At 39.5% G+C, this 26,993-nt stretch overlaps 1 protein-coding gene across 3 annotated transcripts in view; it reads right to left on the bottom strand.

The window, feature by feature from the left end:
• The window catches only part of PPARG (peroxisome proliferator activated receptor gamma), a 135,402-nt gene that overhangs the window by 6,618 nt on the left and 101,791 nt on the right, over positions 1–26,993 (bottom strand). For all 3 annotated transcript variants that reach the window (XM_047839313.1, XM_047839304.1, XM_047839295.1), the window contains 2 exons: positions 20,676–20,875; positions 11,056–11,506 (listed from right to left, as the gene is read on the bottom strand). In XM_047839313.1, the coding sequence (XP_047695269.1) occupies positions 11,056–11,506; positions 20,676–20,875 (651 nt within the window). The remainder of the gene's footprint in view (positions 1–11,055; positions 11,507–20,675; positions 20,876–26,993) is intronic.

Here is a 26,993-nt window from a genome sequence, read left to right as displayed (position 1 = left end):
CATGTTTGAGGGGTTTGGGCAGATTCTCATTCTTGTAGTTGAATGCATATAAGCAAGACAGTCTAAGAGCAATAATAAAACAAGGAAGCCATTGGTGCCTCAATTTACTTGTTCCTTGAAGTGATGGTGTTAGGGATTCTGCAATACTTTTCTGATCTATCGGAATCATGGTGAGCATTAGGCAAAACTGTGAATTCAGCCAACTTCACCTTTGCTAAACTATGGTATGGCCTGTAGCAATTCCCTCCCACATTCCTACCCTTGGGGGGAAAAATATTGTAAGAAAGTTTCACATGTATGCTTCTTTTCATATTTAATTTTCAATTGGAGCTTGATGGAGTGCAGTGATCCTCAACTTTGGTTACACACTGAAATCATGTGGCAAGATTAAAAACCCACCAACTAACACCTGGGCCCCATCTCTAGAGATTCTTATTTTCTTGGCCTGGGGTATGACCTTGAGCTTTTAAAAGCTCCCTGGTGATTCTGATGCACAGGCAAGAGTAAGCACTCCTGCCTTAATGAGAAGCAGTTGAAATCCTAGCCTTAAAACTTACTTACTGGGTAACGTTGAGCAAATTTCTTAACCTTTCTGTACCCCAGTTTCCTCACTTAAAAAATGGAGACATAAAGGGGCACCTGGGTGGCTCAGTTGGCTAAGTGTCTGACTTGGGCGCAGGTCATGATCTCACGGTCTATGAGTTTGAGGCCTGCGTCGGGCTCTGTGCTGACAGCTCAGAGCCTGGAGCCTGCTTCAGATTCTGTGTTTCCCTCTGTCTCTGCCCCTCCCCCACTCATGCTCTGTCTCTCTCTCAAAAATAAATAAAATTAAAAAAAATGGAGACATAAGAGTAGTCCAACTCATAGATGGAAAGCTCTTAGCGCAGTGCCTGACACATAGTAAGGTAGCTATTTCTTTTTTTTTTTTCAACGTTTATTTATTTTTGGGACAGAGAGAGACAGAGCATGAACGGGGGAGGGGCAGAGAGAGAGGGAGACACAGAATCGGAAACAGGTTCCAGGCTCTGAGCCATCAGCCCAGAGCCTGACGCGGGGCTCGAACTCATAGACCGCAAGATCATGACCTGGCTGAGGTCGGACGCTTAACTGACTGCGCCACCCAGGCACCCCGTAAGGTAGCTATTTCTAATAGTATAATGTCACTTTCCTCTTTTTCCTTCCTACCTTTCTTCTCTCATTTCTCTGATTTTCCTGGGTACTCTATATTTCCTGTTCTTTCCCCCTCAATTGCTCCCTTCTTCTCAGCCATCTCTCCATTCCCTCTTCCAGATGTTATTCCCCTTTCCACTCCTGGAGCTGCACCTTGCTGGAGATTTGGTATTAGGAATCCTAGCAGGGCAAGCCTAAATTAATCAGAAGGCTGCACCATGGATGACTTTAGCAGCAAGGCAGTTGATGGTGGCTGTCTGGGCAAGGGGACAACAGAACTAGCAGATATTGTAAACGTGTTATCAAACAGATAAAGATCTTCTGTAACGAGCATATTCTGCCATGAAGGCACATGTAGCCAGCAGAGTCCTTTATTCTGGAGTGGGTTAACACTCTAACATTTTTCTGATTAATGCTTTCTCTATGTCCAAATGACAACCACTCCTCACAACAATAACACATATGATATGGCCAAGATGGTGAAAGGGGATAACCACCATGATGAAACCAAGCCAGGAGTATTTTCTTTTATCTGGCCATTGAGTAGCCATTCCACACCAACTTCCCTCATCTTAAACACTCACCTACTCAAAAGCCACCTCTCCAACTATGGCAGTAAACACAAAGGTACCTAATAACAGGTGGGTAGCACTTTCTTCTTTGCTGTCCTCAAAGCTCTTTGCATTGCTCAATGGTACCTCCATGGAGTGAAATGAGCTTGGGCTCAGTTTTATTTCCAGGTCTTTCAGAATGGAAATTTTACTTGAGATTTCCATCCTGCCCTTGGGAAGTCCTTGCTTTCCTGTCTTCCTTCACCCTGGAGTTAGGGTTCCCTGTTCTAGTCATTCAAGGTTGCTCAAATGAAGCTCAGCCACACGGTTTGCTCCCCTTCTCTGTGTCAGAGCCAGGAGAGCAGTGTGTTCTTCCTTTGAGCCGAGGGATATAGATAAATTTCTGCTCCTTCTATGTCCAACACTGGATCAGGACTGGAAATGGGGGGTGGGCGGGAGGTAGAGGAAGAAGGCTGGACAGGAAAAGATGAAGGAGAGTGATTTCTTCTTTCTCATCAAGTCGGACACACTCCTGTTCCAAATCCAACCACTCTTCCTTACTTCCTTAACCTCTAGAAATGCCAATAACCAAACATAAAAGTTCTCTGCAACACTCCATGTCTTCCTTTCCGATGTTTTTGAGAAGAGCCTGTGATCTCAAAACATAGCTGTGATCTCTAACTAACCTCAAAAATGACCTCTCAACATCTAATGGCCCAAAACTTTATCAGAACTTTGGGAGTGTGGAAACTCATCACTCTCCTGCTGCTATTCTCTGTCTCTTTGAGGGGCAAGGGGGCTTAGAGTTGTCCCCTTAGCTTGTCAGGCCACTCCCCCTTCCTCCAGTGTCTCTTTCCCTTGGGGTTTTGTTCTCAATCCACAACTAATCCCCTTAAAGTGATAGCTGATACAAGGGATTAGCTGATAGCTCCCTGGGGGCATTTATATTTCGATAAGGGATTTAAGAATGTCTGTTGGTGGAACTGCAAGCAATATGACTGGCAGGATTGCTGTGGAGCTACTTCAAATTCTATCATGGTGGGGGGGGGGGAGGGAAAATGAGCATTTACTGTGTGCTTACCATGTCCCAGGCATTGTGCCAGAGCCTTCACGTAATGTTATTTCATTTACTTAGGGTACTGATAAGGAAATTAGGGCCCAGGGAGGTAAATAATCGAGTGAAATCATACATCTAGTAAGTGGTGGAGGAGGGGGTGGGGTTTGAACTCAGGGCTGTCTACGTGAGTCCAATGTTTTCCAATGCCCCATCCTGAGTCTTCTGGCTTTCTTATTTGTGAAGCTGGCAAGACCCTTGAAAGGTGCTTTCCCTGGGAGTGCATGATTCCTTCACAACCTGTGCTGGCCTCTCTGTGATAAGTGACTTGAACCAGCCCTCAAGTTTCATTCTTCTTCACTTGCAGATGATCAGTCTGAATGTCTTGGTGAATTGTGCCAGTCTGGAAGGCTGCCTGGGGTCACCCAGAGTTTAAACACACATTGTGAGAACCCAAAATGATAAAGTGCTCCAAAAAGCAGCCCACTGACTGACTGACTGAACCTTTTCCAAGACTGCTGGTGCGGTGACAGGAATGACTCAGCAGTTTGGCTTTCAATCCCATGTCTGTCACTGAGGTCAAACACAATCGTGTGCTCACTTACTAAGATGATTCCAGCCTACCAGGCCCAGGGTGAGGAAGAGATGGTATTTCTGAGCAATCACAGAGAAAGATGCTTCTATGGCCTACAATCAACAGAAGCGTGTGTGTGTGTGTGTGTGTGTGTGTGTGTGTGTGTGTGCGCGCGCGCGCGCTCATGTGTACTCATGTATTTTTTTTTAAGTTTTTCAGATGATTCTAGTAGGGTTCATCTTCTCCCTGTCTCCCCATCCCCCTGCCAGCTCTTTGTTTTTTAGAATTTGCATGCCAGTTGAGAACTCATAGATATACCTCATCTCTGTCCAAACCAAGTCTACAAAGGTTATGAAAAGAGTGGTCTAAAGGGACATTTCCTAATTGAGTCACTATTCAGAGCCATCCTGGTCATCTCACAAGGGTCTCCCACTGGTCATGGCAGCACTGTGGGAAGAGCAGAAGAGACGAACGCCATACACTATGTAGACTCAGTGTAGGTGCCCATTAAACATTTTTCAGTTAAAATGAATGCTATTGGGGCACCTGGGTGGCTCAGTCGGTTGAGCATCCGACTTCGGCTCAGGTCATGATCTCGTGGTCCGTGAGTTCGAGCCCCGCATCAGGCTCTGTGCTGACAGCTCAGAGCCTGGAGCCTGTTTCAGATTCTGTGTCTCCCTCTCTCTCTGACCCTCCCCCGTTCATGCTCTGTCTCTGTCTCAAAAATAAATAAACGTTAAAAAAAAACAAAAAAAAAATGAATGCTATTACTTTCTGACACCATCATGGCCCAGATGAGAGATCTGAACCACATAATAACATTCTTCAACTGTCCTACTGAGGGCTTAGAAACATGAGAAATCATATGTCCTTGTTTATTCTCAATATCATGAGAAAGAAGTTAGAAAAACAAGTTTTACCACTTAGGCAGCAGCCTGAGTCTTGTACAAAAAACTGTATGGATAAAATAGCTGGATATTTAATTGGCATAGGAGGGTAAGTCTTAAACTATTTTGGGTTGTCTCCTCCCAGTTAACTAAGGATGATGCTAACAGACAAAGAAGATGTGGGGGCCACTGGGCCCTGCAGAATCAGAGGTCTCAGGGTTTCCTCAAGAAAAGTGGAGGCCCAATCAGGCACCTGTACTCTGTCTTCTGTTTAGAGAAGTGCTATACTGTTCATTCTGACTTACAGAAATAGCTCTGCAGAAAATGGAAAGATTACAAATGAGCTGGAAATAGCCTCAAGGTTTTGAGGGGCAGTTAGGGATGGGGAAGAGAAATGAAACATTCAAACTCAGAGTCCTCAAACCCTGTGTCTATGAACTGGCATGAAGTGTTTGCAGCTACAGCTGAATGAATGTTCATTTGATTGTTTCTGACTGACAAGATGAAATTAAGTTACTGGGTGATATTTTAACAATTCAAAATTTCTCTCATAAATTTTTTCTGCAACACTTAGCTGTTAAAACCTGGCTGGTAGGATGGTACCTGATTAAGAACAAATGTATTCACTCTGTTACTTAAAGCTTATTGCCAATTTTTGTGGTGAGTGCTATATCCAGTGCCATTGTTTCCAAAGGCCATGCTACCTGAACAAGTTTAAGAACATAGTACCAGTCTTCAGTGTTATACCGGGCCCAGTTCCTTCCCACAGCAATTTTCAAACTTAGGGTGTAATTTTGTTAGGTTAAAAGGGTATCTCAAGGGCTTTGGATATTATTAAGTAATATCTGGACTAAAACAAGAAAACTCTTGATTGAAATATTCAGAGGCAAAATGAAATGGGCAGTTTTTGATAACTGCACCAAACTCCCAGATCAAGGTAATTAACTGGGATGCTTCCACATCCCAATACACAGAAGGGTATCAGTTTTAAGGTCAGAGAGACCTAGGTCTGAACCTTGGCCTCACCACTTAGTGGCTCTGTGACCTTGGGCAAGTTGCTTAATCTCTCTAAACTTGTTTTCACCATTTGTAAAATGGAGATAATAACAGACTTTGCAGAGCTGCAGGAAAGGTTAAACAAGGATTACTGCATGTGCGTAAAGTGCTCAATATATACTGGCACATGGTGAAGTATTCAATAAATGGTAGCTGCTATTACTATTACTATTATTATTATTATTATTATTTGACTATTATGCATTCAACATGCACCTAGTAAGTATATATTCTGAACTAGATGCTGTCCTTTGATTCTAATTCCAACAAATTAAAAAAAATATATATATATATACACACACACATATATAGTCATAACTAAGGGTAAGAAACAGAAGCCTCAGGTTACTGACCTGATAGAACTAAGACTCACTCAATTGTCTCAGAATATCTACTCTTCCTTGATCTGCAGATGTACAGCCATGAGAACAATTCCCCTTTCTTGTACCCTGTTCTCCCTGCCCCCTACCCTCTCAACAGCAGAAACACATAGCAACACTCCAAGAACAGTTGGAGTCCAAAGTTGCCTCACCGAGAAAGAACATGGCTGGGATTGCTGGAAGAGGAAGGAGCTGCTATAGAGGTGGTTTGCGTAACTAAGCCAGACTCAAGAGGGTAAATGAGGAGGCTGATGATTTACCATCTGTGGCCACTGTATCAATATTTACAGCCTCTCTGTCATTAGGATGACGGTGGCAATTTGCCTCAAAAAATATATTGTAAAACCCACTGAATTTCCTCCCCCCCTGTCCTGGAAGTTGGGGAAGAACTGTAATGGATTCCAAACTGTTCTGAATTAACAAAAAGAGCTTTTTCCTGTTGCAGAGTTCCAGCTGGAACCTTCCTATGCTTTTCTTCACTGAACAGCAAATGCTCAAGGGGGCAAAGTGTCCAATGGAGTGTCCTGGAGCTTGTCAGCTTTACTGAGCTTTACACTTGGCTGTGGTTGCTGGGTAGTTTTGGGAGTTTGCTAGCGTGGCTGGCATGAAGCTGTGGCGCCAGTTGCAAACATGCCCCTTGCTGGAGGCAGTTTTATTACTCTTGACACCAGCCATCCTAGAGGGAGCAAGGGAAGCTGTTACTTATCACGACTACTGAGGAAGCATGACTTCTAAATTATGGGCCCATATCTTACGGAGTATTGTGTAGACAGCACAGGTTGCGGCCACCAACACAAGTGTAAGAAGGGTGACCAGGATCCACTAGCCAGGTGGAAGGGGACAGGGTGTGTGGCAGAGAGAGCACTCTGAGGTGACAGGACACCTGGGTTTCAGCCCTAGTTCCACGGCTCACTAGTTGTTCAATCTCAGACAAATTACTTAAGTCTACGAGCCTCGCTTTTCCTTCTATGAAATGAGAATAAAAATACACAAAAATTCTCAGGATCTAATAAGAGAACGTATATGAAATGCTGTTGAAAATGTATGAAGTGCTGTCCTTTGTCTGATTCTACAGTGTTGTTCTTTTTAGTCCCATTTTTTTCTTGCCTTGAGCTCAGAGGAGAAAGAGAGAGAGGAGAAAAACTTGAGAAGAACTAGGTCATCTTTCTCAGCTAGCTTGGTTTGACAGCTGAGTAGACAGCCAAAGATGCTAAGCACCAGGCCAATCTAACTACCAAATCTAACAGTATCAGCAGTTTCTATGCTTGAAGTTGAATGACAGTGATCTTACTATAGCAACTCCAGTTTCCTCAGCAAATACTTAGTTGGGTCAAATCAGATACTTTCAACCCCCCCAAAAAAATCCTCTTTGTTCTTCTGGGGACCCTTTGCCCTTAATCTCCCTAATTCCCAACCACTTCATTCTTACATGATGCCCATCTCCCCATACTCCCTTCAGTCTAGGGTCATGATGCCTTCACCAGAATGAAACTCTTCGGTGATTTTAAGGCTAGCTCAGAATGAGGTCAATGGGACCCCTGCCAAAGAAGCTCTTCATTCTGAAGCAATCCATAGACTTCAATGTAAACTAAAGAGGAGAAAATGATCACTCTTGTTAAGATTATGTAGGATCAGAAATTTGTTTACTGGATCAAAGCCTCTTGCCTATATGAATGTTCTTCTTTTCTGGAAAACCCAGGATGGGAAAAAAAAATAACTGAGAAATTACATGTTGTACTCTAATAAACCACAATCTGAGATACTGATCTCACTATACTACAGATAACTGGGATTCTGATCTTACTGGAGTCCAGTCTCTGGACTGGAAAGGCTTTGAGCAGTTCCTTCTCTGACCTATACCCAATCGGCTTCTCTGAGTAAAGAAGAGAATCAAATTCCTGTGTGTTGAGCAAACATGGGGTCCAGTTTATTCATTCTTATCTACTGCCTGTAGGTAGACTTCATCTACAAAAGCAAACTTTGGTCAGGGAAGGATTTGCCTTTTGTGATATGGAAACCAGTCAATGGTTAATTCTATTTTTAAAAGGAAGTCTAAAATTATTCACAGGGTTTTCTTCTCATTATAACCACAGGTATTAGATTTTAATCTATGGCTGGCAGCTACCTTCAGATTTCTTTCATTGTTGTCAGGATCCAATAAGATCTGGATATTGGCTACTGTTAAAGTAGTCTGTAGAAGACCAAAAGTAATTCATTTTTACAGCATCTATATTTAAATTGTACCATTTAAAATTTTCATAATTAAAAGCCAAAGCCTGCAGTATCTATTAAACTGAATCAAGGTATTCAGTTATTTTTTTTAACCAATTAATGAAAAATCTAAAGCCTAACGAATCACTTTTTTTTTTTAATAATCTAGCTTTTAAATAATCTGTGAGTTATGGGCAGTAATAGCATCTTTTTCTAGATGAAAACACCCTATTCTTTCACATGCCTGTAAAACAATACTGCTCAGGTTCAAAAGTTCAGAATTATCATGACTGTTTCTTGTCTATCCTTCCCCAGCTAGAAATTAATCATGTTGAATGGCTTATTTCAAATGCCTCTGTTAGTGTTATGTCTATGGTGGGAATACAAACTGGTATAAATGTTGTGGAGAACAATCTGGCAGTGATGTGACAAAAAGACTTAAAAATATTTATGGCCAGGGTGCCTGGGTGGCTCAGTTGGTTAAGCGTTCAACTTTGGCTCAGGTCATGATCTCATGGTTTGTGGGTTTGAGCCCCACATCAGGCTCTGGGCTGACAGCTCAGAGCCTGGAGTCTGCTTCAGATTCTGTGTCTCCCTCTCTCTCTGCCCCATCTCCATTCATGCTCTGCTTCTCTCTGTCTTTAATGTAAATAAAACATTAAAAGATATATATTCATGGCCATCTACCCTGCAATTCCACTTCTGGTAATTTAGAATGAGAAAATAATTTGGGGGGATGCCTAGGTGGCTCAGTCAGTTAAACATCTGACTCTTGATTTTGGCTCACGTCATGATCTCATGGTTTGTGAGATGGAACCCTGCACTGGGCTCTGAGCTGGGCATGGAGCCTGCTTGGCATTCTCTCTCTCTCTCTCTCTCTGTCCCTCCCCTGCTCATAAAGGAGCATGCATGTTCTCTCTCTCTCTGAGGAAATAAACTTAAAAAAAAAAGAAAGGAATTTGGAATTTGGACAGAAATTTACATATAAGAATGGTCACTAAAACACAAATTTAGAACACATATTCAATAATTTTCTATATTCTTCTTTATAGGTTTTGTAATAAATTATAAGTAACCATAAATAAAGAGATAATTTAGCATGTAATGGTCCTTTATAAAATGGAATATTTCCCAGTCACTAGAATGGTAGTATATGTGTGTGTGTGTGTGTGTGTGTGTGTGTGTATACATACATATACATATACACATACACATATACATATATATGGTACCACATGCATAGATACTTTCCAGGAGGAGAAACGGGGCTTTGTTAATCTTATTTTATTCTGAGGACAAAGACTTTTACTTTTCACTCAGACCTTTCTGTACTCTTTCAATTATGAAATGACCATGTATTACTTTTATTTTCAAAAATTAATAAAATATATTAACAAAGAGTATGTAACAACATGATTGGGGAAATGATTAAGTGAATAAAAGGAATAAAACATGGTATATATGGTATGCTTAGGAAAAATCTCAGAAATATATCAAATATTAATAAATCTGTTTTTCACTAAAAGTAAAATGTGCCTCAAAATATTAGCTAAGCAATATCAACTTGTTTTTCTCAACTGGGTTTTCAAAATTTAAGCTTTTTCTCCTAATGAACCTCAAATAAATTAGAATCTCATTCTTCTTTGCTGAATTAGTCATGGATCCTGGGAGGATCAAGGGTTGATCTGTTTAAATAGATTCAGTGAAGATATTAAAACATGCTGGATGGTAGTTTTTGTTACATTAAATATAATCCCCAAAATGTCACTTTTAAATGTGTTACAACTTGACACTGTACTGCAGGCTCCAGAGTTAACCTGCGCTGTATGTGTTATCTATTTGCACCCAAGTCATGTAAAGGGCAGTATTACTGTAGACTCTGGAGCCAGACTGCCAGAGTTCATAATTCTGGCTCCATCTTGTGTTAGCTGGGTAACTCTGGGCAAGTGATTGAACCTTTCAGTGCTCCGGTTTCCTCATTTGCAAAATGGTACTTACCTCACTGGGTTGAGAGAATTAAGTGAATGTGTATTAAGCACATAGAATACTGCCTTGGACACAGTAGGTACTTAATAAGTGTTTGCTATTATTATTATTATTATTATTATTATTATTTTTATTATTAACACATGATGCACCTAATTTTAGAAGCACTCTGCTCCCAAGTAATTGGACAACAAAGGATGACAGAAGGCACCGTGTTCTTAACAATACCTTGGACAGTTATACGCAGCTTTCATCTATAGGACAATCAAACCCCTCTCCCTCCCACCACGTCAGCTTTTGCCAGATGATATTTTGTAGAGTACATACAAAAAGCTCACCTGAAGTCCATTTCAGTAACGAAAACTCATTGCTTTTAAGCAATTGTTTGTAAACAAATTTTATAAAGAGAAACGACAGTAAAACTTTCTTCTACTTAAGCTGGAAACGTTTGGAGAAGCCAATGAAAGTAGCATTTAGTAGAAAATCTGGCTTTTGGAGTTGGTTAGTTAGATCATGTACTTACAAGGACAAAATTACAATGAACTGCTAAATAACTCAATTTATTTCTCTGTGTGCTCTTTGGTTCAGGTTGTATTCTTAATCACAACTAACCATCTCACAAAGGAACTTTCAGGGAAGCCATCAGAGAAGATTTCTGGAAATCAGGTAGATTTCCTGAGAGAGTGGGCAGAAGTCAGTAGATAAATATTCCTTGATTCCTGATATTAGGAATGCAATTTAAAGTAATATCTTCCTGATGGTAGGGCAGAAACAAAATCTGCCCCAAACCAGTTAGTTGTGCTTTCTCTATGCTAAGTGAGCACTGACTGAAGCAAAGTTGTACATGTCATTACTTAAATGAAATGAAGAATATATTGGACTTCTGGAGAGAAGGGAAGGGAAGGGCATTTGTTTTCCATGTTTGGATTGGACTTGAAAAAATATTATGAAGGAAAAAAAAAAAAGCCTGGGTTGCTGACAGCCTATAAACTGCAAAGTTGTGATATTCTTTCCTGCTATTTTACCTGTGTAGTGATGCTCTCATGGCATTAGATCATTGGCATTTTCTGTAGCAAAATGCAGTAAGTACAGAGGAAAGGACGAATGCTAAGGGGAGTCAAAATTCTTTCAGCCATCCCACCACAATCCCACCCCCTTTCACAGAAGATAAGAAGATGAATCTTACCTCCACTGAGAATAATGACGGCTATAAATATTGCCAAGTCGCTGTCATCTAATTCCAGTGCATTGAACTTCACAGCAAACTCAAACTTGGGCTCCATAAAGTCACCAAAGGGTTTTCTCAGGCTCTTTAGAAACTCCCTTGTCATGAATCCTTGGCCCTCTGATATGAGAACCCCATCTTTATTCATCAAGGAGGCCAGCATCGTGTAAATGATCTCATGGACACCATATTTTAGGAGAGTTACTTGGTCATTCAAGTCAAGGTTTACAAAACCAGGGATACTTTTGGCATACTCTGTGATCTCCTGCACAGCTTCCACTGAGCGGAACTGACACCCCTGAAAGATGCGAATGGCCACTTCTTTGCTCTGCTCTTGCAAGGGGGTGATGTGTTTGAACTTGATTTTATCTTCTCCCATCATTAAGGAATTCATGTCATAGATAACAAATGGCTGCAAAAAAAGGGAGAAAAGGTAGTTGAGTTGGAGATTTCTAATTTAGGGTGAACAACCTTACCAGTTTCTTTATACACATTTGCTTTGTTAATTAGAATCTTTAAGGTCAAAAATACTTTATGAGAAAATACTCTTAACTCTTGATTATTCCTCCTAATTGTCTTCTGGATCCAAACATATTTTACCAAGCTTGGTCTTCTTTTCTTTCAGCTTATACTGCAACAGTTTACCTATGACTGGCTAAGAGTTCAAATTTTGTTGTTTGGAGAGTCTTTGTTGCTGACTTTTAAAATCATACAAAATGCGTTGTTTATTTTGGCTTTCAATAGAATGTGTTTTTAACCTTCTTTCAATAAAAAACAAATCATTTCGGCAACTCAGGGTTGAATACATCCACTTGAACATAAAGTAATCTTGCAGTTTTAGATTAAATCTACTCAGATCTCAAATGAAACGCAGTGTGCATGTAAAATATACTTATAACTAAAAAGAAATCAGTCTGAAAGCAGATGAGAAATACCAAGCCAAGAAAATGTCTATTTCTTTTCTTAATGCTCTGGAAGCAATCTGTTTTAGAAACAGCCAGATGTTTAAAGCCTGTGGGTAAGTGCTGCATAAAGTGGCAAAATTAAAAAAGGGTTTTGAACTTATTTTTCAAAATATCTGTCCTTAAAGGTCAAATAATCAATAAAACACATGGATCAGTCTATTCAAGTTTGCAATAGGCTGCCTTCAAGCGCAAGTTGTTAGTCATTAAGTGATCTTTCTCTTTCATTTCCTTGTATAGAACTGACCAAAGGGTTATGGTCATTGTGAAATCCTCTGGCTAATCTGATTGAGAAGGGGCAGCATTTTACATACATTGGAAATACTGAACTATAGAAGTTAAGCCTCAATCCCATTCAAATAAGCGTATACTCGAAAACACTGGAAGAAGAGTTGAGGGTATTTGGCTTATAGCTTGGATTCTGTGGTTAACTATGTGACTTTAGGAAAGTACTTTATCTTTCTTAGGCTCAAATTTCCCAACTGAGGGGGTTGGATTAAGCTGGATATTTCCATTTCTTCTCTTGAAGATATTCTAGTTGCATTTCTCAGAAGCTGTGTGTGTGGTGTGTATGTGGATTTGTGTGAGTGTGCATGTATATGCATGCACACTGAACATGACATTTCTCTTAAGCAGAGATGCTCAGAATTCCCTCCTGATGGGCAAGAGGAAGCAACAGAATGAGTGGCAGAAGGAGCCACCTTTAAGACCCACTGGTTTGGAGATTGTTAATCTCTACACAAGTCTTTGATTTTCACCATTAAGTCTATTCTACATTGAAGGAAATAACACTAAGGATTCTTAGATGTTGAGTAGATTTCCAAACTTGCATATTATTTCAACACCATTCACTGGAGTTATTCCAGAAATTCTTACTTTTCTAACCAAAAACTTCACTTCAATTGTATTGTTTAGCCAACCCCAAAGGAGGGCAGATGTGTGGACTCAAGAATAGGTTTGCTTGTTGGCTCTAATTCTTCAACTAAATTAGGAGCAAATAATGCTTACTATGTTTTTGGACACTCTGCTGGTATTTTTTTTTCTTTTTTTCTATCTCAGGATTGATATTAATGAGAGAGGGGGAAAAAAAAGAGAAGATAATCAGTCACATCAGTTAAAATGTGCTGAGTTCCCCCAGAATGTCAGATTCTAATCATGAGAAAGACTTGTTTTTATAGAACCTAGTGGTTTCTGTCCTCTAGGAGTTTTGTAGCATATTATAAACTTATGTTAATGAAATACTGGTTTTCGTTACTGCCATGGGAATCTGATGGTATGGATACTTGAAAAGTCTACCTGTATATATAGAAGTACAAAATAACATGAATGTAAATCATCCTCTCTTCACATTGGAAAGACTGTACCCAGAACTGCCCACTGCAACTTCTGGATGAGCTTCTGCTCAACCATTTGGCTTCTTGGCACAGAATGTATGCATGAAATTCTTCCACCTCCATGTAAGCAATTTATCTGGAACTATGCCCTGATAAATCACCCTGTGACTCTTCCCCTTGACTTCCCCTGTCCCCTCATATAAAGCCCCAGGTTCCTGTTTTTGAAACTCTGTGATAGTTGAACATAGGGCACAAAATCCTGCTAATTTTCTCTCCCAATTTAACAACAATGTGACTTTAACCCCTTGGCAATCGATGTTGGTCAGGATTTCCTGGCAGTAAACACTCAAGGACAGAGAAAGGAATCAGCAGCCCCCACCATCATGCCAAACCATTCTGTTGTTTTTTTTTAAATCCCTTCAGCATTTGAAAAGTGATGAACTGGTAGAGAATTCTGGATATTGACATGCAAATGAATACCAGTGGATTTTTTTGTTTTTCCAAGATTATGCTGTTTTCATCGCATTTTTTAAGTCTGCACAGGCACTTTCGGCCTCCATGTAAATCTGTCAAACTGCAAGAGGGATCACCAGACATGGTCTGCCTGGAGACCTGCCTTTCTTTGCTACCAATTCACCAGTTCTTAGCCTGCAAACAGTTGCACATTTCACCCTGGACCTCCTTACCCTGAAACAGTGAAAAGATAGTGACTCACCTGATTTACAGAGAGCTGACCTTAAAACCAGGTGGAATTTGGCTTGTGTAACTTATCTTGGGTTATTAATTTAATATTGCACTTCTGGTAAAATGTTCTACATAAAAAGGACTTCACTTCCATATTTCTGTATTTTCTACACATCGAAGGGAAGCCATCTAAGTTCTATTAGCTTGTATGGTATCATCTGATGATCTGCTGTTATAAGAGGAACCATATCATCCTCAAATTTGGTCTTAATGATTTTACGCCTCTAGTTTGGAGCTAAGGATGTATTTATCTTCAGACATTGTATCAAATGGCCAGATAAGCACCTCTCCTTAACAGGAAAGAATGTTTAATTACATCTAGGACATTATCAGGGACAGATCCAGGTTTTGTGGGGCCTGAAATGCACTCAATCATTGGGTACATTTAATAACAACCGTTAGGTTCAATAATACAAATTATAAGAGCAAAATTGTTCGCGCCCTTCTCAGAACATTGGAAGGGGCTCTGTACAAAAGAGAAGCCCTGAAGGTTAAGCTTCATTAATTTATATAAAGTGAATCTGCCTCTGGCCGTAGTGATGCTTGTAATTCTCAAATATTGGGCAGACCAGAAAAAGGTGAGACTGACATGAAGAAAACTGCACTTCAACACAGTGTTTTTCTAGGGGAAGCAAAAACAGTTTCTGTAAGAGGAAATTAGTTTTCTTTAGAGAGATACATCAAATGTAATTGATTTTTATATATTCTGATTTTCAAAAATGGCTCTCCATATCAAAGTCAGGATGGGATTAAAGGTACTGTGTTATATAGATAAATATAATTATATTTAGTTACAGACCTCTTGCATGCCTCTAATGTGTAACACAAAGATCATGGAGGAAGCTGGCTTAATAATGAAAACAAAGTAGAGTAATAAAAGTTTACTTTTTTGACTGGAGAAGTAGAACAATAGTGTTCCTTAGCAGTCCATAACATCAGCATTTTAATATACAAGTTATGAAAGGGATTGTGCATGAATGAATGCTCTAAGTTTACAGCTCTTTTTGAGTACTAAAATAGCAAGCTAAAGGAGATAAATGAGAGTCAACCAAAGCAAAGATTGTTCTGGTGATTGCTCCAATTTTGGAGACTATAATTAGTGTAAGAGACAACTCTACCCTCTCACAAACTATCACTTGGTGAACACGTCAGAGTTAAAACTGGCCTGAAAAAATGTGTGCCTCATCTCATGAATCTCTCCTGATATCCTTAGTTTTCATGATAGCTTAGAGCAAAGGCTCAAGGAAGAAAAATTGAATTGTTGGGGCCTATGTTCTTCATTTTGTTTCCTTCTTCCTTTTTTATACTTCTGACTAGCTTTCACCCATTTAGAGATACCTGGTTCTTCTGGATTAGCTATAGTGGGTCAATGTGAATCAAAACTCACTGGTTGGGTTTCTTCAATGTCTTTGGTTTTGCCTGTTTCTAGTTTCCTCTTGTTGAGAACCATGGGATTTATAGAACCAAAGGGGTCTTCAAAAATCACTTACATCATCATTCTTTGATGAGGTATGAGTAAGTTGAATGAAGCCAAGAGACTTTCCAAAGTCAAATAACTATTTACAACAAACTTTGAAATGGAACTGGATCTCCTGACTCATGATTAGTTCTTTTCCCTTTCTGTTGCTTTCTACATGATTTCCCCACTTTTTCTTTTTTAAATAAAATGACTATTCTGGAGGAATTTGGGGTTTTTAGAAGCTCTTCTATGGTGGGGTCTTGGAGGCAGGGACTTTTGAACTATATTTCCTAGAAGTGCTAGTTTAGTGCTAGATGTGACTGAAGTTAAGTTTGAAAAATCTCGCAAATGTAATTCTGTTTTCCTGCGTGGTTTAGAGATTGAAGACAAATAAAAACTTAATGTGAAGAATTATTCACACTCTAATGAACTAGCACATAACCATAGCTCTTAAAAAGCCATCTATTGCCAGCCAAAGCGTTACTCAGCTGGCAAACAAGGGTGTTGGTCAAATGAATCTAGTCATTAAAAAAAAAATCCACATGCTCTTAACTATATGCTATTTATTTATTGTCTGAAAGAACACTATTGGTTCAGATCTATCTTTAGCTATTCATGACAGTCCTGGCAGTAAAGGAATTTATTTTATTAACATTAATATATGGACTAATGATCCCAGGAGCCCAGTTTCTTCATCAGCCATCAAAACAAATCAGCACTACTATCCTGTTCTTTATTTATACCGGGGCTCCTAAGTCTCTTTTCTCTGACGGTTTGTCTGGTATCTTTCTTCTCAAGGGAGCAAATTCCAACTCCCTCAGGCTTTTCCATAGATGAAGGAGAAAGAGACCACACTTTGTTTAACTGTAAGTGTAGGATTTAAAAGAAGAGATATCTTCCCAACAGCTTGAGTTACTAAATTTGACGGCCATTGTAAATTTTAGAATAGGAAAATTTGAATGGGTACAGAATTGTTTTCACAAAAGGTGACGTTTCCATATTGTTTTTATTTGGTAGTTTCATATTTCACACACTATTTAGAAAAACCATTTTTATGATGGCACAGTTTGCTCTCATAATTATAAAAACAGCGACTCTACATGTACCCATCATAAGCAATGTGATGCTTTGCGACCCAAAGTCCAATATAGAACAAATAAGTTTTATTCCTTGTTTGCAGATAGAGTGCAGCCAGGGCCTCATCATCTCTCAGATATGGGATGAAAAGTTGGCAGGCGCACCAAGGGTTTTTCTATTTATTGTTTTATGACAAACCATGGCACTGAAAATGGTTTTTGAAAACCATTCTCTGTTTATTTTCATCAACAAACATGGGATCATGTGACAATGATACACCCAGTGTGTTCGGCACATCAGGGTAATATTCAAACACTGGGAACTTCCAAAGTCCATTCAGTTCTCAAATTGTCGTCATGGAACAGGCACCCTGGTTATATATTCATGTTTTTTCAGAGTTCAGTGGGATCTCTTAAAAGACGCTGCTGGGCTGGCACAAGCCAGAGAAAGGGAAAGAGACTGTGAGAAGAGTCAATGCCATTCCCATTTGAGGGTGGCTAAAAGGCTTACTGCTATTGAAATTTCTTCTCCAGTTATCCATATCCAGTGATTCCATATCCCATCTGGCCCTGAGCCTAAATTCCCAAGCATTATTCTTTTAGGCAAGACAATGAAAAGTAGGAGTATCATATCCCAAAGATAGGATGTTAAAGTTAAGAAACATGGGAGGGAAGCAGAGCATTTAATTTATCTGCTCATTTATCTGTTTTGAAAGGTGCAAGTAGCACCAGGAAATAAGATACAGGAGACAGAAGTTTAATTGAGAAGGGAAAAGCCCTGGTTGGCCTAGAGGCATATGCTGGTACAGGTCCTGAGAGGAGAGATTAGCCAGTATTCCAAAATGAGATGGAATAGGCAATGGTTAAATTGAGCAGTAAGACAAATTTAAAGAATGGCCTCTTCAATAAAGTCATTTCCTTTTCCAAAGGTTTTGGGTAACAGGCCGTCCTTTATGCTGAACAGTCTCCCCCAGGCTTGGCCTAACCAATGCTAATGACATCAGTCTCAAGCAGGGTGTATAATGAGACCCAAGCTGTTCTACTGCACCAGCCATGGCCACTTTTCCACATCCCCTACCCTCTCAGGAGTCCATACTTCTGCATGACTTTTTCTATCAATGCAAATCTTAACTTTCATAAGTCCTGGCCAAGAGATAACATAACACCCTTGAGAGAGATGCTATCAAATAAATAACATGACCACGTAAGATAAAGAACAAATATCTAGTCTCATTGGAAATCATATTTTGGATTTTCTTTTCTCTCCCATATTCCTCTCTGAACTATTTCTTTCCACTAATGCTTAATTTGATTTTGCAAGATAAGGAGAAAAGAGAGAGCCAAACAATTCTATTTCAGTTTTGTGTAATCAGGGACTGGATTATTTTAATTTGGCCCAGTTTCTCTTTCCTTTTCCAGACCCTAACAAGAGGCAATTCTGCCTCTATCTAAACCATTAATGATGTCCAAGTTGGTTAGCAAATATTGGGCGAGTGAGAGGCTCTCTGTTCAAAGTCCAGAATTTCAAAGGGGCATAGGCAAGAGTTTTTAATTCAATTAAGTAAATACATTCTGAGTAACTGTTATGGGCAAATCACAGTGTTAGTTACTATAGGGGAAAAAATGACAAACATTTGGCCTCTGAACTTGAGAAGCCCATAATCAAGCATTTTGCGGCCCTTTCTCTTAAAATCCTTAATACTTGGTTATCCCATAAAGAGTCTACAATTATCTTATTTTTAACTCAAAGATTTAGAGCCAAATCGCCAATTGGCGTGAGGTTTTAAAGTGATTTACAGTGGACTGGGCTCTCTGCCTTTCAGTGACAGGGAAGAGTATACCAGTCACTGGTAGTGTACATTTAAATTCTTGCCTACTTGGGGGAATTTTTTTTTTTTTTAAATGCCTTCCTCCTATCTTCCAGGTACTATTATTAAATTGATGGGATTTCCAGCATGGATAGCAGGTCTGGAGTGGGAGATAAAGAGAAGGTGAGAAAGCAGTTCCTGGAAAAAAAATGGCCCAAGGCAAAAGTGTGGAGTAAACAGTTTGCTTTAGGGTTCTTTCCCTGTCCAGCTCGCTTCCCAGCTCCCGGCCTCCCAGCCTCCAGGTCCCTATCCCACACTGGCTCTCAGCAAGCTGCTAAAAATGTGCCTTACACGGTTAACTATTTCTAGCCATGTCACCAGTTCTCCTTTTATTTCTCTCCCTTCAAACGAACACAACTGATTTTCCATAGTCACATCAGCTACAAAGAGGTCTTCACTTGCTTTTGTTTTGCTGTGCCCCGATTTTTTTCATTAATGGATACACAGACTCAGCTTTACTACGACCTATAGTCTGTAGTCCAGCCTGTATGTGAGACAGTTGTCCTAGCTGCTATTATTTGGGAGGAACAAAAGAGTAAAAGACAAAAATTTCCTGGCCATGAATATATTGGGATAGCAGGACAACGTAAAAGATTATTGTCATTCTAAAAAGTGATAAAAACAAATCATAAGCCAGCATATTTTCCCAAGGTGAAGCTTTCCAAGTGCATTTGTCAATTTGGCTCATTTCTAGCCAATGGGGAAGTAGCTTCCAAGAGGGGGTATCATGCTCAGAATGCACTGAGGTAGAAGCAAGGAGGCCTGCATCATAGGCCTGGTTCTGTTGTGTGCTAACTGCGTGATCTCAGGATAAAATGTCCAACCTCTCTGCACTCCAGTCTCCTAATCTTTAAAGAGGGAATAATAATAGGAGCTCTAGGATGGTTATGTGTCTTGAGCATAATGAATGTGTAAGAATTGTTTTTAATTGTGGAGAACTGGACCACACTGTTAAGGTATCAGTGACTCTCCTGCAGTCAGGAAACTCATTGTCCTTCAGTGTCCAAAGACCATTTGGCTCTTTACACAGCAATATCCCGCTGGAGTTTTCTTTTTCTATTAGCTGATAACTACTCTAATGGTTTACAGCTAAAAGGAAAAAAAAAAAAAACACATCGTGAGATAGTCATCAAAATACATTAAAGGCTAATGAATATTTTCCCCGAAATATAACTGAGTGGGGGACTAAGTTACACATATCTATAAAGTAACTGCATGCCTCTCCTGGAGGTGTTCATTTGAAAATAAATGATGGCACAAAAGGGCTTTCAAGGGCTGGGACGGTGTCTTCTGGATATGTTCTGCGCTTCTTACAACCCTAGGAACCTGCTGCAGATATTACAATCAAAGGCAGACCCCTGCCTGTGAAAACAGGTACGGAGATGTGACCCAGGTCCACATTGCAAGCTGATGGCAGAACTGAAATTCCGGTGTAGCTGTGTTTTGTTTTAATACAGTTCCATGTTGCTTTCTCAGCTTCCTATCAAGGAAGAGTTCTGCTTTGGAACATCTGACTTAGTAACAATTATAGCCTATTCTGGGTTTTCCAAACAGTGGTAATCAAAGAGCCTGCAGATGTTTGGAATCTACGGGAGGAGTAGCCCAGGCAGCTCAGAGCCTCACAGAAGATAAAACTCACATACGTAATAAGAGGATACAGCCTCTAGCTGCCCAGGAACAATCAACAGAGCTACAGGGAAAAATACTTAGATGTATTTTTATGCCCCCACATGGAACTTTGTAAGAAGTGACTCTAGCAGTTCTCCTGAATTGTAAAATAATGGGACTGAATACCTTTTCCAAGCCTAGGGCAGGCCATTCCCAGAGAAAGCAGGGCTGCTGGGACGGATATAGTTGTGGCCAGTTATTCAGTTATTCAGGCTTTTTACTATTCTCAAAGAATTTGTTAGGAGAATTTGAAGGACTTTTTCCCTTTTCAAAATAAGTTTTACTTATCCTATCTGAAAACATTTCTTTTCCTGTGTTTCAGACACAGCCAGCAACATGTAACAGCCAACAGCTGAACATTGACTGTATATGTGTGTGTAACAGGGTGAATTATTTTCTCAAGGACAAAACAACAACAACAACAACAACGAACCCAGCCACCCCAATGTAGACAGCAGAAGAGAACTAACTGATTTGTCTGTTGTCTTTCCTGTCAAGATCGCCCTCGCCTTTGCTTTGGTCAGCGGGAAGGACTTTATGTATGAGTCATACAAATGTTTTGCCAGGGCCCGGAGATCTGCCGACTCTGGATTCAGCTGGTCGATATCACTGGAGATCTCCGCCAACAGCTTCTCTTTCTCCGCCTGTGGCATCCGCCCAAACCTGATGGCTATAGAGGGAGAGAAATGACAAGGATACATCACTGAATTACTGCTGCTCTCCCCTGGTCCTAGTGCCCAGACCGTAGAAAGCCCCTCCTTCTCTCTGCCAATCTCAAGGTCTTGTTTTTCTATCTCCAACTTTGTTCACGTTTTTTATTTCATGGCAATAGCATAGGCTGTCGGTAAGAATTAAATTGTTCAGTTCTTTAATTAAAATAAAATTAATCCATGATCTTGCTAGGAAGGTGAAAGAATCTGAAAGTGTAGCAAAGAAATTAAAGTATATTTACTTACACATGAAATAACTGAGGACCAGCTCCTACTGATCCCTCAAGATCCAATTCAAATGTCACCTTCTTTGTGAGGCTTTTCTTGACTTCTTCAAGCAGAATTTTTTATTTGCCTGTACTCCAATAGCCTTTGGTACATACTTCAATGACAACGATTTCGAAACTGTGCTTTTTAATTTTATAGGTCTATTTATCTCACTCTAGAACACTATCCTGAAGGCCACGGACAGTGTCTTAATCATTTTTGTATCCCCAGCCCTTAATATACAGTCAGGCCCTAAAAGGATCACAAATTCTTTCACAAATTGAAGGAAGGAACTGTGCAGAATTCAAAGTTGTACAGACAGAGGCTCTGTTCTCACAGAGTCTGTATGATTTATTTTGCCCATGTTATAAAGAAATACGGATGGTGCTTTCTTTCATGTTATTAGACCTTTTACATTTAGTAGAGAGAAGCCATAATCATTCCCCTGACTCTCTAGGATTACCACTTAATGATGTTTGTCAAAAAGACCATTTCCTTACTTAACATTTGGCTTCCTGTGGGGTGAGGAAGTGTAAAGAAGAAGAAAACTAAAGAAAGAAAGGCAAAGAGGAACATTTAACAGAGGTTAGTAAGGCCTAGGTTGGGGGAAAAATCATGTTTGTACTTCTTTCAACTCAGATGGTTCTCCCCTCCCCCACCAATACGATCTGCAAAATATTTTGAATAATGCTACCTTTGGGCCCCACTTTGGACTCTCTACATTTTCCCATAATAAGGACATCTGGATATCACAGCCAATATTACCCTGTGTGTAGCTCTACTCTTACACTTCCCATGTGGTGGCACAGTTGTGTGTTTTTGTGACCATTTCCCCTTGAGGGCCCAGACTGTCATATTCATTTATATCTCTAGCACTTAGTTGTGCTCTGTGGGTGGTTGCTGAATGCAAGAATGAATAAATGGATGATTCCCTGCTATATGTTATTATGCTAAAGGTAGCATTCTACCATAAACACATTTCCATCTGAATACTTGGTGAATTTCATTTACAACTGGCTAGAGGAGAGACTGCTGTGTACCCCTGAGTCTCAAATTCATATTCACTTCAGTTGACCCTATATAAGCTCTATCACTAACTAATACAGGTATTGTGTTTGGGGGGGTGGAGTGGCTCCTTTGTGGTCTCTGACTTAGAGGGGAAGAGAATCTTACCTCTCAGTTAGGATGCTTTTAAATTAAATTAGCCTATATCCATTTGGTAAATCTATCCTCTGCCCATGACCTCTTCAAACAGAAATCTTAAAACAATCACCACTTTTTGGTCAAAAATCTTGTCTATCTACTCACTCTTCCCCATTCTTTTTATAGTTCCACAGGGATGGGCCATGGATGGTTGCTCACATTCTTATCACAGTCCCCCACCCTTCTGCCCCAGATTGTTTAGGTCCCCCAGGATATGATCTCATTACTTATTGTATTCTCTTTCTCAGCACTGATCACAGTAATTATCTACAATGTTTTCTTGTCTCCCTTATGTAATCTCCATGAAGGCAGGAATCTTGCTCAGTATCATATCCTCCGCACTCAGTATAATGTCCAGCACATGCTAAGTCTTTGTGTAATATATACTGAAATAAAACAGGAAAAAAAACCCACAAACCCCTGAGAACCAGATAGCAGATTCCTTTCAAAATCCTTTTCTGTGAAGCCAGTCCCATCATTTGCTTCCCTGTACTATATTTATTACTTTTTTTATCAGCAGTTCTCAGTTGAGAAGTATCGAACCAAGGGGAGGCAGGGCATATTAGAATCACTCGATAACTTCTAAAATTATGTATCTTCCATGGAAAATGGTGTTGATACGCCATCCCTCCTCCCAATGAGGAGTGTATAAAAAACCTAGGGTTTCAGACAGTTTAGGAAAAGCTTCTCAAATAATGGGCTGCTGTTGCATTCATATATTAGCTCAGGTAGCAAACTAATACTGTACTTCTATATTGGTTTATGTTGGTTATTCTACTAGAATCTATGGGTACTGAGTTTTCTCATCTTTGCTCCTGGGTGCAATACACATGGTAGGTATACAAAAAAATGCTTGATGAATTAAACTTTAAAGTATCAAGTTTAAAAACAGGAAGTTTGTTGGGAATGCAAGCTGGTGCAGCCACTCTGGAAAACAGTATGGAGGTTCCTCAAAAAACTAAAAATAGAACTATTCTACGACCCAGCAATTGCACTACTAGGCATTTATCCAAGGGATACAGGTGTGCTGTTTCGAAGGGGCACATGCACCCCCATGTTTATAGCAGCACTGTCGACAATAGCCAAAGTATGGAAAGAGCCCAAATGTCCATCGATGGATGAATGGATAAAGAAGATGTGGTACATATATATACACAATGGAGTATTACTCAACAATCAAAAGAATAAAACATTGCCATTTGCAACTACGTGGATGGAACTGGAGGGTATTATGCTAAGTGAAATTAGTCAGAGGAAGACAAAAATCATATGACTTCTCTCATATGAGGACTTTAAGAGACAAAACAGATGAACATAAGGGAAGAGAAACAAAAATAATATAAAAACAGGGAGGGGGACAAAACAGAAGAGACTCATAAATATGGAGAACAAACACGGTTACGGGAGGGGTTGTGGGAGGGGGGATGGGCTAAGAATTATGGCATATTGAAGGGAGAAGAGGTTTGGTGTAAAGCGTGGAGACAACCCAAATTCTCTAACAAAACAGAGTGGCTGGAATCCCCAACAATTTGTGGCCCTTTATGTAACAGAGTGCACAGTGCCATCTCTTTACACAATGAATAATTACTGACTATCTACTGTGTGTGCAACATTGTTCTAGGCTCTGGTTAATTTTTTACAGGTAATCAAGTATAAATATACACTGAAGTTTACACATCTAGGAAAGTACTTTTTTTCCTAAAAGGTAATCCAAAAAGTTAATTTAAAATAAACAGCCAAAAGGGAGTGGGAGGTAAAGACTTCCAGTTATGGGATGAGTAAGTCACAGAGATGAAAGGTACAGCATGGGGAATATAGTCAACGGTACTGTAATAGCATTGTATGGTGACAGATGGTAGCTACACTGTGGGGAGCACAGCATAACACATAGAGACGTTGAATCACTATGTTGTATACCTGAAACTAATGTAACATGGTGTGCCTACTATATTTCAATTAAAAAAAAATTATAAAATAGGGGCTTCTGGGTGGCTCAGTCGGTTGAGCATCCGAGTGCGGCTCAGGTCATGATCTCGTGCTTCATGAGTTAGAGCCCTGCATCGGGCTCTGTGCTGACAGCTCGGAGCCTGGAGCCTGCTTTGGATTCTGTGTCTCCCTTTCTCTCTCTGCCCCTCCCCTGCTCGTGCTCTCTCTCTCTCTCAAAAATAAACATTAAAAAATTAAAAAATAATAAGAATAATAAAATAAAATTTCTGTTAGGAAGAGCCCAGCCAAACATAGCCACCTATTATATTTGCTAATCTTGGTTTTCTGTAACATAATAAAAACAGCCAAAAAAAGCTTCTGAAAATTAATTTAGAATTAGGACATATTAAGGCAAAAAGCCTTCTGCTACGATCTAAATAATATGTGAATTTTTAGAAGTCAAAGTTCTCCCAAAAGGCTAGCTCTTATGAACAAGTTTTCTGTATCATTAAATGCTCATTAAATGTGCTCATGCTGCACATTAGATTCAATTAACTATTAATGCAACTAATCAGATAGGTGATTTTAGCATTTTTATACACCAGAGGTTCAACAAAACAGATAAAAAACACATTCTATTTGGTGAAACTAAATTTGCATAAAACATGGAAATCTGAAGTTGTAGAGGAAATACCATTTTTTATTTGTATGCATTTTATTTATTTATTTTTTTAATGTTTATTTATTTTTGAGACAGAGAGAGACAGAGCATGAATGGGGGAGGGTCAGAGAGAGAGGGAGACACAGAATCTGAAACAGGCTCCAGGCTCTGAGCGGTCAGCACGGAGCCCGACGCGGGGCTCGAACTCACGGACCACGAGATCATGACCTGAGCTGAAGTTGGAGGCTTAACTGACTGAGCCACCCAGGCGCCCCTATTTGTATGCATTTTTTAAGGGAGAAACTCAATATTATTTTGTTGCTTTTGAGTCCTATGTAATAATATCTATCTACCGCATGTGAGGTGGGGAGATAAGGCACAGAAAGTGTTCAGCATAGCACGTGGCACGTAGTAATGCTTAATAAACCCAGCTCTTGTTACTTGTGGATGAAGTGGTCTAAGTTAACCATGTTTACTGTGGACTATAAACCAGACTACAGATATCATTTTGTAGTCAGGGACACAGACCTAGATTCTTTCCCATAGATACAGAACAAATCCTGAAAACCTATTATATCTATGTATATCTCTATCTCTCTGTCTTTAACTTGTTTAAGGAATGGTGTACTAATTCTTAAACCTTAGTTTCTACCCATTGGGTAGAGCATCTGAAAACCAAGAAGAAGGGGGAATTCTCCCTTTGGATTGCTGTTTCCGATAAGACTGAAATTAGAGCTTAAGAAATAGAAAACGAAAGTTCTGGGTTGGGGACCAGAAATATAAAGGCTGAGTGTGCCCATATAAAAGTATATTTTTCCACATCTTCCACTATTGCTTCAAAGACAGAGGAAAATGCTCCATGTGTTCCTATGAGTCACTGAGGGAGTACTCTTGGCCTCTCTGAAAGACAATGAAATTAACACTACACTTCAAGTAGTCAGGAAGTCAACTTTCTAGTTTCAGCTCAGTGAAAAACTATCCAAGTGGCTTAACTTCTTTAGTTTTCAACTGGTTTATCTATAAAATGAGGGACTTGGAAAAGAAGACCTCTAAAATTTCCTTCTTTTAGCTCTAAGTTTAGCTATAAAATTCTATAAATCCTGACGACATATAATGTTGCAGAACATACTACACTCTTTCTTTCTTTTAAGCAATTTTTATCTAGTCCCTGAAGCCCTGAAGAAAAAAAAAAAAAGACATATTATGTCTGTTCTAAAGATCTAGCACCTGACAAACAGCAACTTCCAAAATACTGGCATTCAGTGTCATATAATTAATCACCTACAGAGAATTCATATTGCTTGGTTTTAAAAAAATCTGTCAGTATCAGCATCAGTATGCAGCCTTCAGGAAGAAGAGGTTTGTAGAGACTCAGTTTCTGGTGAAAGTGTATTAGCTTGCCTTTATATAATACACTTTTACTGAACTGAATGCAGTTCACTGCTACCATATAACAGATTCTGTACTGTGTATTTAGTGCTGATTTACTGAACACATGCAGTATTTAGATGCCCTGCTCTTTGGATCTCGGTATAGTGCTAAGAAACAATATTTCTTAATGACAGTTAATAACACGGTTTTAAAACACCTATCTAATTGTAGGAGCATGCAAGACAAATGTTACTTAATTTTAAACATTAAAGCGATTTTCAAAATAATAAATCAGAAAACAGAAGAATGAATTGAGTTGTACTAAAAGTATTTTTGTCTGTCAACATCTAAGGGGTGGATTGGCAATCATACTAGGCTTTTGAGAATTGGTGAGCCTATGTCTCATGGTCAATTTTAACATTTATTTTGTAAAAGCCTTATGTAAATAAGACATATAATACTATTGCTTTTAATAGGTCTGTTGCCAATAAGTTATGTTTTTCTACCCTTCTCTTTTTTTTTAATGTTTATTTATTTCTGAAACAGAGACAGAGTATGAGTGGGGGAGGGTCAGGGAGAGAGGGAGACACAGAATCTGAAGCAGGCTCCAGGCTCCAAGATGTCAGCACAGACCCCCACGCAGGGCTTGA

This window comes from Prionailurus viverrinus, chromosome A2, assembly GCF_022837055.1.
Source record: "Prionailurus viverrinus isolate Anna chromosome A2, UM_Priviv_1.0, whole genome shotgun sequence".
NCBI lineage: Eukaryota > Metazoa > Chordata > Mammalia > Carnivora > Felidae > Prionailurus > Prionailurus viverrinus.
The sequence above is the reverse complement of the archived record's forward strand: the minus strand, read 5'-3'. Positions and strand labels throughout refer to the sequence as shown.